The 14130-nt window shown below is 46.8% G+C and overlaps 2 protein-coding genes across 10 annotated transcripts in view; one reads left to right on the forward strand and one right to left on the reverse strand.

The window, feature by feature from the left end:
• Nucleotides 1-6015, reverse strand: part of Hexd (hexosaminidase D) — a 23938-nt gene extending 17923 nt beyond the window's left edge. For 3 of the 9 annotated variants that reach the window (XM_034504878.2, XM_034504877.2, XM_034504873.2), the window contains exons 1-2: nucleotides 5881-6015; nucleotides 4647-4795 (exon numbers count right to left, since the gene is read on the reverse strand). In XM_034504878.2, coding sequence (XP_034360769.1) covers nucleotides 4647-4730 — 84 coding nt within the window. In that variant the 5' untranslated portion in view covers nucleotides 4731-4795; nucleotides 5881-6015. The other 6 variants (XM_034504880.2, XM_034504871.2, XM_034504872.2 and 3 more) reach the window with 6 other exon arrangements.
• The window catches only part of Ogfod3 (2-oxoglutarate and iron dependent oxygenase domain containing 3), a 26462-nt gene continuing 18287 nt past the window's right edge, over nucleotides 5956-14130 (forward strand). The window contains exons 1-6 of the mRNA XM_034504881.2: nucleotides 5956-6094; nucleotides 7006-7223; nucleotides 9438-9513; nucleotides 10502-10544; nucleotides 12798-12862; nucleotides 13435-13491. Of these exons, the coding sequence (XP_034360772.1) occupies nucleotides 6021-6094; nucleotides 7006-7223; nucleotides 9438-9513; nucleotides 10502-10544; nucleotides 12798-12862; nucleotides 13435-13491 (533 nt within the window). The 5' untranslated portion in view covers nucleotides 5956-6020. The remainder of the gene's footprint in view (nucleotides 6095-7005; nucleotides 7224-9437; nucleotides 9514-10501; nucleotides 10545-12797; nucleotides 12863-13434; nucleotides 13492-14130) is intronic.

The raw sequence follows: 14130 nt of genomic DNA on the forward strand, positions 1-14130 counted from the left end.
GGTTTTCATTGTTAAGCTGTATAAACATACACCATAAGCTAACTTTTACTTTTCTTTTTGTCTGGAATACTTTAAAGCAAATCCAAGACATCATTTCACTTGCAAATGCTTCGATTTATATTTCTAACTGTTTGAACTTAAAAGGCAATAACCATAACCCTAGTCCCACCAAACCAATTATTAGAACCCATTAACACTCCTCATTCTCAAATTTCCTGTTTCAAAAGGCTGTGGCTTGGGTCAGATTTATAACTTTTTAAGTAGATTTGTTTGTTTGTTTGTTTGCTTGCGTGTATGTGTTAATGTCTTTTCACATGTGAAGAGGCCGGAGGTCTACTTCACAAGTGCTGAAATTATAGGTAGAGGCAGCTCCCCACCCCCTCAAGCAGATAAAAAAATAATTTCTTTTTCTAAACATTTATTGTGAGGTGATGGTGCCTACGTGAAGATCAGAGAAGTTGGAAAGCAGTTCTCTTCCTTTATGGAGGATCCAGGGAACAAACTCACACCACCGGGCTGGCAGTCCCTTTACCCACTGACCACCTTCCTCCCCTCGAGCAGATTTTTAAAGCAGTATCTTGTGCTAATTCTGAGGCAGGGTCTCAGAATTACATGATCTCCCCCTGCCGTAGACCTGTGTAGACCTGGCTAGCCTGGAACTCACTGGGATCTGTCACTGCTTCCGTTATATACTGTTCTTCTGAGACAGGATGTGACACTGCACTTCAGCCTTTTAAATCTTGTAACTCCAGGATTTGAGAGGCTGATTCAGATTTTTTTCCCAAGGTTGTACTGCCCTGAGTTATTGTAGATGGTATTTCATTAGAATTACTGATAGCTTTCCTTTCTCTCTACCCTACTTCCTCCCCTCCCCCTTTTTTGGCAGGAGGTGTGTATGTATATGTCAAAATAGGAGCTCTCATGCAGTAAAACCTGACCTTAGAGTCAGTATGTAGCTGGCCTAAGTCACCAGAAAGACTCCCTTTGTTTCTTCAGTTTCTTTGGGACATCCTTTCCTTCACAGGCACCTCTGGCTGAGGAATGATGTGGTCCTTTTCTGTGAGGATCATCTAGACGGCAGGGGGAGATCATGTGTGGGTTAATCCCTCATGGGCTTTGTAAACGGGCTATGAGTGTCAGGTGCTTTGCTCACTTGGCTATGTTCAATGACTAGACAGTACTTCTAACCCTCTAAGTTCACCACTGCTCTCTTGTTGGTGTTGTTTATTTTGTTTTTTCTTTTTTTGAGACAAGGTCCCACGTAGCTGATCTTGAACTTACTACATAGGGGAAGATGACCTCAAACTCCTAGCCCTTCTCTCTGCCTCCCAAATGCTGACTACCGGATTGCACCACCATGCTCAGCTCTTGTTGGGCTCTTTAGGGGGGAGGGGAGATAGCTCTGTGATTGGGCTCTTTTTTTTGGGGGGGGAGTGTGAGGGAGGTAGAGGTATCTCTGTGTAGCCCTGGCTGTCCTGGATCTCCCTCTACAGACCAGGCTGGACTCAGACTCCGAGATCCACCTATTTCTGCCTCCTGAGTGCTGGGATTAAAGGAATGTCCCATGACCACCTGGCATTTGTACTGCACTTTAAGGACCCGCACCAAGAATTTAGTACTCCTTTTGGGTCACTGACCCTAGGCTTGGCCCCACTACTTGGCCTTGACATATTCATTGACTCTATTGTTATACCAACTTGACCACTATATATCAGAAATGATATATTCTGCTTCTTAAGATGACTTAAATCAGATGCTTTGGGGTGTGTGTGTGTGTGTGTGTGTGTGTGTGTGTGTGTGTGTAGGGTGTGGAGGAAGAGGACACGTGTGGGAGTAAAGTCTCTCCTTCCGCTATGCTGGTCCTGGGGATTAAACTTCTGTCTTGGTACCAAGTACCTTTCTTTACCCTTTCTTTACCGCCTCACTGTGCTGTTTTTTTTTTTTTTTTTTTTTTTTTTTCCGAGACAGGGTTTCCCTGTCACTGTGCTGTTTTTTAAGATTTATTCATTTTATATGTGTGTGCCTGTGTGAGTTTATTGCACCAACTGCAGGGAGGCACCCTCAAAGGCTAGAGAGCACTGGATCCCCTGGAAATGGAGTTATAAGCAGCTAGCTGTGAGTCACCTGATGTGGGTCCTGGGAACTGCACACTGGTTTTCTGCACTGAACCATTCCCTTGGTTGCCTTTTGAATATGCATACCCTTGGTGGTTTGGGAAATTCCTTGGCTTCTAAAACTGAGTAGTTTTTGTTTGTTTGTTTTTTCAAGACAGGGTTCCTCTGTGTAACAGCCCTGGCTGTCCAGAATTCTTTTTTTTTTTTTTTTCTTTTTTTGGTAGACCAGGCTGGCCTCAAATTCAGAGATCCACCTGCCTCCGCCTCCTGAGTGCTGGGATTAAAGGAGTGGACCACTAGGACCCTCTTGATTTGTGTGTTTTGTAGTCTTCTAGGCTAAATGAATAGCAAACCATTTCACAAATCATCTCAGGCTGCTTACGGAAGAGCTCATGTCTTTTTTATACCTTTTTATGTTGGATTTTGCCATTTACTGGCAAATACCATGCTTTTTATGGTATACTACTTACTTTTATGCTTCCGACTTAATCTTCATTTCTGAATTTTCCCTCTGTTTATTCCTGAGTTCTGAAGGCAGCAATTTTGCATCCGTTGTCTAATCCTCCCAGCCTAGCGTCTTCTGCCTGATTCTAAACTTCTTTCATAGCTTCTTTTACCTCATCTGAGTACCTTGCTTTATTCTGCTCCATGCTACTGTGACATGCTTGTTTCTGTGCTATTAAGACTGTCAACTTTTTCTGTGGTGTTCTATAGTCACGCGGAGTTTAACCACAATCTACTTACTATTCACTGAGGAACTACAGATTGAACTTAAGGCTTCCAAATGTTAGTCAGGCACTTACTACACTTCTAAACCTTCTACCCACCAGTCCTGCTCATTTTGAAGAACAGGTACGTGTGGCTGGGATGGAGATGGGCCTCTGGTCAGGCTCCTCTTTTGTTGTTGCCATGGGCATTAGGAACTCCAACTTGCTACGGTCATTCCTGAGGTCACTGTTGGTCTCTGCCTCCTTTCCTCTGGCTACATTCTCTTTATTTTCCCCTGATATTTTGCCCTTATGATAGGTCTCTGATTTCTTTGAGTCTTATGGTCCTCTAGACGCCCCCGTACTTTTTAAATTCATTTTTATACACTCATCCTCAAATTCAAACCAGTTAAAAACATCTCCCAATTTCTTCTGGCCATGGGTAGCATTTATTTGGGCATATTTTCTAGGTCCTTTGGTCATAGCATTGCTACAATTCCCCTTTCTCTTTGCTCTATCACCTCCTGCTCAGGCTGCTCACCCTACATGGGCTTTCTGTGTTGGGATATGACTGTGCTTATTCCAGTTTTGGAATCTATGGAGCTACCTAACACCTAAATCTCACTTTTTTCATTAATTAATCAATTAATTAATTTGTGTGTTTGTGTGCCCCAAGTATGTGTGGAGGTCAGAGGACAATCTGTAGGAGCTGGTTCTTGCCCCTCATAATACAAGTCCCTAGAACTCACACTTGGGTTATTAGGTCTGTGACAAGCACTTTTACTACTGGGCTATCTTACCAATTTCCCATCATCACCTCTTTTTTGAGACGATGTTTCATGTGATTCAGGATGGTTTTGAATTTGCTTTGGGATCATTGCTGGCCTTGATCTCCTGAACCACCCACCTCCGTTTCCCAAGTACTGGGATTACAGATGAGTGCACTGTATTCATGTTGAAGAATGTATTGGGATTCTAGGTCTGCTGTTAGAAATGACTACAAATGAAATGGTTTCAAATAACAGAATTTCTTTCATAGTCCTAGAGGCCAGGAGTTCCAATTGAGGAGTTGGCAGGGCATGCTTTCTCAGAAGGTCTCACGGGAGAGTCCTTCCTGCCTCTTCCAGCGTCTGGTTCATTAATTTGTGACTGTATCACTTTGCTCCTGTTGTCTCAGGGTGTCCGTATTTATGTGTCTTCTCAACTTTATGTCTGAAATCTCCCCTTTTACTTGAGTTTGGATCCCTAACACTCATATAAAAGCCAGAGATGGTGGTGTGTGCCTGTAACCCTGGCCCTGGCAGGGTAAAGACAGGCAGATTCCGGGGTTTTGCTGGCCATTCTGTCTATCTGAAATGGTGAGTTCCAGGTTCAGTAAGAGATCCTGTCTTTTTAAAAAAATGTTGTTGACCTCTGATCTTCACATAAACACATGGGAGAGCATACACTGTTCTCTCCCCCAAACATAGACCCAAACGTAATCAATCAATCCACTTTTCTTAATCAGGCTCACAGAAACCCAGTATGACCTCATCTTAACTGGTCAATTCTCCAGAGACTATCCAGGTAAGATTATATGTACAGGCACCAAAGTGTTAAGACTTGAACCTGTCTTTTTGGTGGATACAATTCAACCACAGCAAAGAGTTCATGGATTTCTCTGTTCTTTGTACCACCCTGGTGCTCTGTCTGGTTCTGAGCAGAACTGGGAGAAAATGAAAAGCCTACGCTCTGTCACCACCTTGATCCAGGAGGCCTCAAGGCTGTTTGACTAGTGCTCACTTCCACAGAGTAAACGGTCATGAGAGGTAAAGGGAGTCCTTACCTCAGAGAGATAGGAAACCTTTGGCGGTGCTCCCTTAAGGTCCAAATGAACTAATCTCATCTTAAATGGCGTCGAGGATGACATTTTGTTTGTTTGTTTGTTTGTTTTTAATAAACTCCTATAACAGGATCTCTGTCTGGGACTTCTTCCTGGCAGAGAGAACTTAAGTTACAAAGAGGAGCAGACACAGCCCTTCCCTTCTGTTCTGATACCAGCCAACTGTGCTCTACTAAACCGGACGAAACTAATTTTACTAATATGAAAATAAACCAAGTCTATTTCCACATTCAAATACAGTATTTGCAAACTGCCCTGAAATAAGAAATCATTGATTTCCTTATGAGATTATTATGATTTACAGCAACAAAAAAACTTTGCGAGCGTAGCAGAGGCACACACCTGTAACACCCTTCCCACCCCGACCCCTACTGAGGAAGGATTAAAGTTTAAGGCTTGCCTGGGCTATAATGGAAGGTCACGGCTAGCCTTGGCAACTTAATAAGACCCTGTCTTCATACTAATAAGTAAAATAAGGACTGGATAGCTTAGAGGCACAACACTTGTCTAGCATGCAGAAGGCCTTAGGTTCAATTCTTAGTACTGAAAAACAATGAAGGCAATGGTAATTTGGGGAGATGGTAGCTAGCTCCATGATACAGCACTTGCTCATTATGCCAAGAGACCTGGGATCCATCCTGGCTACTGCAAATAATAACAACAATACTCTGAAAAGGGAGTAAACTGTGCATATATCAGAGGCTACTATAGTTTCCATTACAGTTAATTTCTGGATGATACTGAAACAGCCAGGATATTAAAGAAACAGTTTTCCTACCTATTGTAAAATCACAAACGATTATTAAAGAGAGTTACTGAGTTGTGCATCCAGTTGCATGATTTCACCTGCTCGTGCTGTGCAAGGACTCAAAGTCCTAGCCTTAGGAACCACACCCCCGTCCGCGCCCCCCCACCCCGCCACTCTCAGGCAGCTCAAAGTCCGACAGGATCCTCAATGCAGCTCTCCGGGTTGAGGGCTGCGGCCTTAGGAGACAGGTCATCCTGGTCCAGCCCAACCAGTGGCTATGGGCTTGACTCACCCACGTCTTCGGCTAGCACTGCTACAGCAGAACTCCGCAGGTGCTTCAGGGGAGCAGCGCCAATGGCCGAGAAGGCCCCGCCTCCCCCCGCATCCGCACCCCCCACCCCCGCCACCGCTCGGCCTCCGATTGCTCACGTCTGGCCGTGAGCCGGCTGAAGACCGAGCAAGTCGCTCCCGCGTCCCCACACCGTTCCCGCCTCGCTTTCGCTGTCGCAGCTATTGCCCTGAATTTGGTAGCTCTTGTGTCCCGCCTGGCTCTGCGACGGCTGGGCCCGATGGCACCTCAGCGGAGGGGACCACCCAGAGTTCCTGAGGGAAATAGTGCAGCAGAGCGCCGGCGCGCAAACAGGTAGCGGGATCCTTAGGATCAGGAGGCCGCGCGCAACAGCGGGCGGAGCCTGACTGGTGTGTGGGCGTGGCCATTCCGAGGGCAGGGACGGAGGGAGGTGGAGCGTGGTCGTGATCGCAAAGTGGGGTGTGGCTATCCCAGGGGTGGAGCCTGACGGGGTGGGGCGTGATCATGAGAAGGCGGGGTCTGACCTATGTCTGGGTCGGCTCCTGGGTAAAAGTGTCAAGTGGGACTAGCCGCACTGCGACCTGAGCGGGCTTGACTTAGAGGCCGTGGAAGTAGTGTGGGCGTGATGTGTTGGGGCGTGGCCTGGTTGGCGCATCCTGCGGCATCCCTTCTATAGTGAAATGTCCACGTGGCTGCCCACTTCCAAGCTCTGGAAGCTTCTCCTTGGAGTCGAACTGCATTCAGTCACGTGAGCGGGTTTCTCTTGCTAGGGACCATTTCTGAGCCTTTATGACTCCCCTCTGCTGCGTGGTCCACCTCCCCATATCTCTGCTGGTTACATCATCCCAGCCTTTCACACCCCACCTGTCCAAAACTGACCTTGTACGCCTCTGTCAGACCCACACCTGAATTGGTAACTAAGAAATGGAGACTTTAGGGACAGGGACCTAACTCTGACAATTCTGCGTGTATTTCAAGATCTTTCCTGAGACCTTTCCTGGGCAGCAGAGCTCAGGTACGTTAGTTATACACACGGATGTATAGAGACACAGACAGCTTCATCAGGGACTGGACCACACAGACCTGGGTCATAGAGACAACTTTCACACATCATTTCTGACATTCTTCTGTGCTCTTTCTGGCTACAGGCTAAGCCTGGTGACATCCAGTGTGAACAGCTTGTGGTTTTGATTGGCATACTTAGTATGATGGCTGCATCCAGTGGTTATGTTCTCTATCCTTAGTTCCAAGAAGGACCAGCTGCCTCGGGAGGCACAGAGGACATGGCTAAGGATTGTGGCCCTTGGGGTCGGCCTTGCTCTGGTCCCATTCCTGCTCTGGAGTACTGTGGGGATCGACGATGATGTTACTGAGGTTGTGGCTCGTCGCAGTGAGGTCCTAGAAGGCAGGTTCATTGAGGTTCCCTGCTCTGAGGACTATGATGGTCACCGAAGGTTTGAAGGTATGTGCCACAGGCTTCTCAGAAAAGAGTGACAGGTAAGGGGCCGGAGAGATGGCTCAGCATTCAAGAACACTTGTTGCATTTCCACAGGACCTGAGTTCAGTTCCTAACACCCTTGGCTGGCGGCTCACAACTGCCTGTAACTTCACCTTCAGGAGATCCAACTTCTTCTGCAGGCACCTGCAGTCATGTGTATATACTTATACACAGACACACACGAAGTGACAGACATGAAACTCAACATTGCCTTTTGCTATAGTTAAAACGATATATGTGGGCAGAGACAAACTTTCCCTCCCAGATAGGCAAGCACACACTTAGTTGGAAAATAAAGATGTTTCAGGGTTGGCCTCCAGTGCCACTCAGGTGTAGACAGCATCTCAGCAAGCTTCTGTGCCTGGAGGTTGCCTGCAGAGAGGTGACAGGATTAGGGAGTTGAGAAAGGGTCAGCGAGAAGGCTTGGCGGTTAAAGCACATAATACAAACGGGATGACCCGAGCTCAGCATCCTGAACCTACACAGGAGGAGAGAATCAACTGTATGTAGTTCTCCAACTTCTATACACACGTTGTGTGTCCACGCACATAAAATAACAAGTGTAAAAGAAAAAAAGTTCCAAAAAAGTGGGAGACCGAAAAGGTAAGGAGCACCCAGAAAATGTGAGGACAAGAATGTACTCAGGTCACAGCTCTGCTGATGGTCCTTGTTGGGGCAAGAACGGATATCCAGATAGTTATAAGCTGGAGTCCTGGGGTTGGGGCCAGGGGAGCAGAGGGAGCTGCAGTGTCAGGGCCACGGAGCCAGGTGAGGATAGTCAGCCGCCTAGAGAGCACACGCCTCTGGACTGGGTTGGTAGAGTGGGGTGTAGGCCTCCTTGGGCTGCTGTTTTCCTGAACATTTGATGCCATCCAGATGCATTCTGTTTCTCAAATGTAGCATTTGGACCCAGCTCTATAAGGATGGTTTATTTTTTTATTCAAAGTAATGTTTTGGATGTGAATGGGGGGAAAGTTCCGTGTTCTTCCACAAGGGGGCGCTGTCGTGATGCAGAAGAACTCAGGCCTCAGCCACATGTGAGACAGCAGAGGAGTGCTTTGTGGACTGGGTGGTCAAGGACCTTTTCTCCTTCTGCAGTCAATAAAATAAACATGTTTCTGTTGTGTTGGATGCTCTGTCCTGGGAGTTTACTAATTTACAACACACACACACGCACACACACGCACACACAAAATTATAAATGGCGATTTACCAGCCAGCATATCTTGTAGGAAGGTCCCCAGAGTTTATGGCCCCGGCTCACCAGTAAGAGCACAGCTCACTCAGCGCAAGGGAACTGCAGGAAAACAAGGACCGGTTGCTTGCTGAGCTTGCTGCCGCTGCTCTACTACATCTTGGCATCTCTCCCGCATCACACTCACCCCCTTCCATCAAAGCTGCTTCCAACTTCCACTCTCTGGGTTTCCGCATGACACCAAGGTGAAAGAGAAGCAGGAATGAGTATGGCAGGCAGATGCTGTGGTCCTGGAGATGGATGGTGACCAGAATGACAGGCTTAGCTTGGGCTGTGTCAGCACTTTCCAAAGGGATTTTAGCAAGCAAGCAAGATAAGGAATGTTGCCAGACTGTTCATGTGCTAGCCCAGGCCTGTAATCTCAGAACTCAGGAGGCTGAGCCAGGAAGTTCTCAAATTTGAGTCAGCCTGAACTACATAGTAAGACCATGTTTTTAACAAACAAGACAAAGCAAAACCAAAATGTCAATGCAATGTCTGGGGACTTCCTTGTTTTTCCAGGGTTTGGGGGCAGTGACAGGATCAGCCTATGTGAGAAACCCAGGACACCTGGCAGGAAGGAGATGTGAGTTGAGATTCTGCATAGGGTGAAATTCCAGTGAAAAGTTACTTTTTTTTTTTTTTTTTTTGGTTTTTTGAGACAGAGTTTCTCTGTGTAGCCCTTGGCTGTCCTGGAACTCACTCTGTAGACCAGGCTGGCCTCAAACTTAGAAATCCGCCTGCCTCTGCCTCCCAAGTGCTGGGATTAAAGGCATGCACCACCACTGCCTGGCCAAAAAGTTACTTTTTATTTGAAGTTGATTTTTAACCAGGTGTTTTAGCCAAACTGGCCCCCTGGTCATGCTGGAGGACTTTGTCAGCTTGGCCATGATCTTGGGACAATGGCTTCAAGTTACCATTTCTCCATGACTGTCGCCTTCCAGGCTGCACCCCCAGGAAGTGTGGCAGAGGCGTCACTGACATCGTCATCTCCAGGGAGGAGGCGGAGCAGATTCGAAGGTACCCATGCACCTCTGCACTTTGTCTAGGGCATCCAGGAGTTGGGTTAAGCAGGGAATGGGAGTCAGCCAGGGCAACAACAGAGTTGAGAGAACCTTCATGGTTCCAATGGACCATCCTCCGAGGGTTTCGGGGGTCAGAGGGCAGGCTTCCTGCTTCCTTTGAGGGCATGCTGTGGCCTTAGCAATGTTTCCGATGATTGAGCAGTCTAGAGGCCCAGCCTCCTCCACAGGAAGCTTACTCTGCTGTGGAGACCAGGGCTCCTCCAGCCTTAGCTGACAATCAGTAGGTAATAATTCACCTCTCGGTGGCTCATAAATGCCAGCTCAGAAGCAGCTGATACTGGAGTTTTCTCTGGGTGGATTTAAACAACAAGATCTTTAAAAAGAGAGATTTCATTTTCTGACTAGCTGTTCAGACTCAGTATGTGACCCCTCATTTGACCCATGATTCCCATTCTTCTCTGTCCTTATGCTGTTCCTCCTACGGTACCCACCAGGGAGCTTGTCCTCTGTATCCCACTCCCCACACTGATCCTATACCTCTGCTATACCTGAGGATTATTAATGCTTTACTGACAGGTTAGTGTTCCTTGGTAGCTTTGTCAAAGCTGCTTGCTCCTCAGTTGGGTGGTCCTCTCTGGGGTGCTCTTTGGCAGTCTGAGCTCTAATTACCAAAATCCCCATCAACTAGGGAACTGTCAGACCACAGACTAACTAAGAGGTTCTTTTACAATAGTTCGGAATCAGGCCAGTGGTTTCCAAGTAGGCCATGTGTTAGGAGCAAGAGGATGCTGGTGTATCCTCAGCTTTGAGAGTTACAGTTTTGAGTTTCCCTGTTCGTTTGCATCATAAATGTTAAACAAGAAGAACCTGTAAATAAGGCATTATTATACTGATGGATTTGCCTAGATGCTTTATGGATAATGCTGTCAACTAAATTTTAACTTAAAGTTGTTTTTTTTTTTTGTTTTTTTTTACCCCCACAGAATAGCAGAGAAAGGGCTCTCCCTAGGTGGATCAGATGGAGGGGTGAGTTGGCATGGTTCTATTTTCTTGATACATTTTAGGTTTGCTCTCCTTGGAAGGGAAGGAAAAAGTGTTGGACATACAAGGTCCCCTCTGTTCCCCACCAGAGACATGGCTTGGTATGTCTGTGGTGTTTCTCAGACAGTGGCTGGTATCCCTCTTGGGAAGAGAATGTATAAAGTCACACATGGCCATCTCTTCAGGCTGCCTGGCTTCGGGTCTCACTGGCATTTCAGATACTCTGGATAGAGACAGGAAGATAGGGGAGAAGTGGAAAGAGGAGAGAGGGAGGGAACTGACAAAGGAGTCGAGCCTGGTGCTAGGAAAAGCAAAGCCCCTTAAGATGCTTAAATGGACCCCACTGCAGCAGGCCAACAGAGTCCTGTCATCCTTTGCACAAGGGTAAATCACACAAGGAACAGGATGGTGGGTCCACCTGGAACTTGTGATATAATTTGGGAATGGGATCGTTGTAGTCGTAACTGAGGGGAGTCCTTCTCAGGGACCTCAAGTCCAGGGACAGGTGTTGTCTGTGTAAGACACAGCCAAAGGGAAACTTAAAGAGACGAGAAAGCCTATGGGCAGATAGAGGTAAAAAGTGGGTTCTGTGTTCACAAACCAAAGACAGCCTTGGGTACAGATACTGGAGGACAAGGAAGGACCATGCCCTAGAGCTTAGGCCAGAAACCAAGGAAGCGCCACCTGCACCTCCTTGGTTCTAGACTTCTGGCCTCAAAAGTGGGAGAATGAACTCATGCAGCTGGAAGTCCTCATTCTGTACAACCACAGGAATAAACTGGGCTAGCCACACCTCTGAAAATGGACAGTTGGGCCCTGGTCACTGGGACCTTGGTCTCTGCTTGGTGTGAGGGAATGTCTGAGGATGGATTTCCTCTCCCCGTGTGTTTTGGCAACTGCTTTGCATTGTAGTCTGTGTCGGGCCCAAATCAAGTATGCAGAAGGTTGGCTTTCAGACTTTGTTATAATTTCAAACTGTTTCTGTGATTGCACAACTTCATCTGTAACTCTCTCTTTAGAGTTCTGAAAATGGAATTCCTTTTGAGTTTGGGGAGCTATTTGCTAAAGGATTGTCAGTGAATGACTTGTCTCCTCCTCTTTATTCAGCACAACCTTGAGAGTCCCTGTGTAATAGGCTTCATACCTTTAAGTTCAGTAAACATTAGACCCACGTCGTATCCATGCCTTAGCTAAGTAATTGTAGAAATAAGAAAAGGGGCCAGCTTTCTGTTACTACCAGCCATGCATGGGGTAAAATGGTTCATACTGATGGCTGCTTTCTTCCTGAGACACAGGGGAAGACTCAGAGTTAGGCAGTTAAAGTTAGAAAAGATTTGGCAGTTTCTTTCTTTTTTTTCTTTTTGTTTGTTTGTTTGTTTGTTTGTTTTCGAGATAGTGTAGCCCTGGCTGTCCTGGAACTCACTCTGTAGACCAGGCTGGCCTCCAACTCAGAAATCCACCTGCCTCTGCCTCCCAAGTGCTGGGATTAAAGGCTTGTACCACCACTGCCTGGCAATTTGGTAGTTTCTTAAAGGTTACTAACTGGTGTGTAGTTCTATATGAGCTGTTGAACTGGGAGCCCAAGAACATGGCCACATGCACCTGTGGCCAGTATGTACAGAAGAACCAAAGGCTATTGCCAGGATAGGCCAGCAGGTCTGACACATCTGAACAGTGAATAGCCTTGTTGCTTAGCTGTGAGAAACAATGTGAGTTATGCCAGGGAAAGAGGCACATCACAGGGTCTTCTCCCTCAGTAGAACACAGGCAGCTTCTCACAGAAAAAGGAGCTTCAGATGCTCAGGATGGGCTGGCAGATGGGAGCGGAGGATAGAGAGAGGACAGAAAGGGTGGCAATTAGTGTACGTGCAGAAGTGTGCACTTATGCAGAAACTGGTCACACTGCATACATGGGTAGAACCATGTGTCTAAGTCCTATCTTCACAGACCTAGTGGAGGGAAAGAAAGATGGATTCATGAGGGTGGGCTGTGACTCACCATAATCACCCTCAGATGTGTCTGGGGGGGGGGTGTCTGGAGACGTTCCCGAGAATGTTAGGCCAAAGAGTTTGGTTATCTCTTTGGACATCTGAGAGTGTCACATTTGTCCAGGCAGACAGTGCATAAGGCAGGGTTTTAAGAAGTCAGAGGTAGAGTGTTTATACAATGGATTGTGGCAACTAGGGTTCAACTTTGGCTACTAAAGTGACCACAGTTTATGCACATTCATCTTTTCAGGCATCTATCCTGGACCTGCACTCTGGAGCCCTGTCCGTTGGGAAACACTTTGTGAACCTGTATAGGTGAGAGGCTGGAGGAAGTAGAAGAGGTCGGATGCAGGTGGGCGTCCAGCAGCTGCATGGGCTTCAGAGAGCTGCAAGGTTCCTCTAGGGCTAGAGAGAGACTTGAGAGAGTTCTCAGCCTCCACGCCATCATTCTGTCAACTGCTGATTTCCCACTCTCCCTCCCTCCTCCCTCCCTCCATCTCCCTTCTTCCTCCCTCTCCCTCCTCCCTTCCTCTCTCTATTCCTCTACCCCTTCCTCCACCCTCCTTCCCTCCTCCCTCTCCCCCTCCCCCTCCCCCTTCTTACTTTCTGTTGCTTTTTCCTTCTCTGTAACATAGTTGTCATTATAGGAATAGAATAACTCTCAGATGATATGACAGATCTACTTTTGGAGATTTGTTGGTTAACTTGAGGAAGGACTGATTAAAGAAAACAAGGAGCCTGGGATGTGATAGTTTATACCTGTGGTCTGAGCCCAAGTTGAAGATCAGCCTGGGCTAGAATGAGACCCTGTTTTTTTAAAAAAAAAAAAAAACAAAGAGCAAGGAAAAGATTAGTAACACCTGTTAATGTTATTTATTATTTCACAGATACTTTGGGGATAAAATACAAAATATCTTCTCTGAGGAGGACTTTCAGTTATATAGGTAAGGAAGATGGAGAGGAAGAAGAGATGGGCGTGGCCAGATACACAAAGTGGGCTGAGGTCAGTTCCATGATGTCCTGATGCATCAGGCCAGGCCTGTGTCAGGGATGAAGACCTGTGGGTGTAGACGAAGCTCAGCCTGTCTCTGGGTAGTGGACAGCTCCACTAGTACTTTCTAAGCCCTCTTGGTCCTGTAGCCGACATGTCCTGCTGTTGATCACAGCCCAGCACCTGTTACATGATTCCTTACCCAGAGCAGCTTGCCTATCTGGGGAATTTTTTTAAATTAAAACTTTAATTTAGCCAGGCGGTGGTGGCACACGCCTTTAATCCCAGCACTTGGGAGGCAGAGGCAGGCGGATTTCTGAGTTCGAGGCCAGCCTGGTCTACAAAGTGAGTTCCAGGACAGCCAGGACTACACAGAGAAACCCTGTCTCGAAAAAAAAAACAAAAACAAAAAACAAACAAACAAAAAAAACCAAAAAAAAAAAAAAACCTTTTATTTAAAGATTATTAAGAGGCTGGAGAGACGGCGGCTCAGCGGTTTAGAGTAGTGGCTGCTCTCGCAGAGATCTTGAATTCAATTCCCACTAGGTGGCTCACAACCATCTATAAAGGAATCTGCTGCCCTCTTCTGGCC

The sequence above is a fragment of the Arvicanthis niloticus genome, chromosome 6 (assembly GCF_011762505.2).
Source record: "Arvicanthis niloticus isolate mArvNil1 chromosome 6, mArvNil1.pat.X, whole genome shotgun sequence".
Classification (NCBI taxonomy): Eukaryota; Metazoa; Chordata; class Mammalia; order Rodentia; family Muridae; genus Arvicanthis; species Arvicanthis niloticus.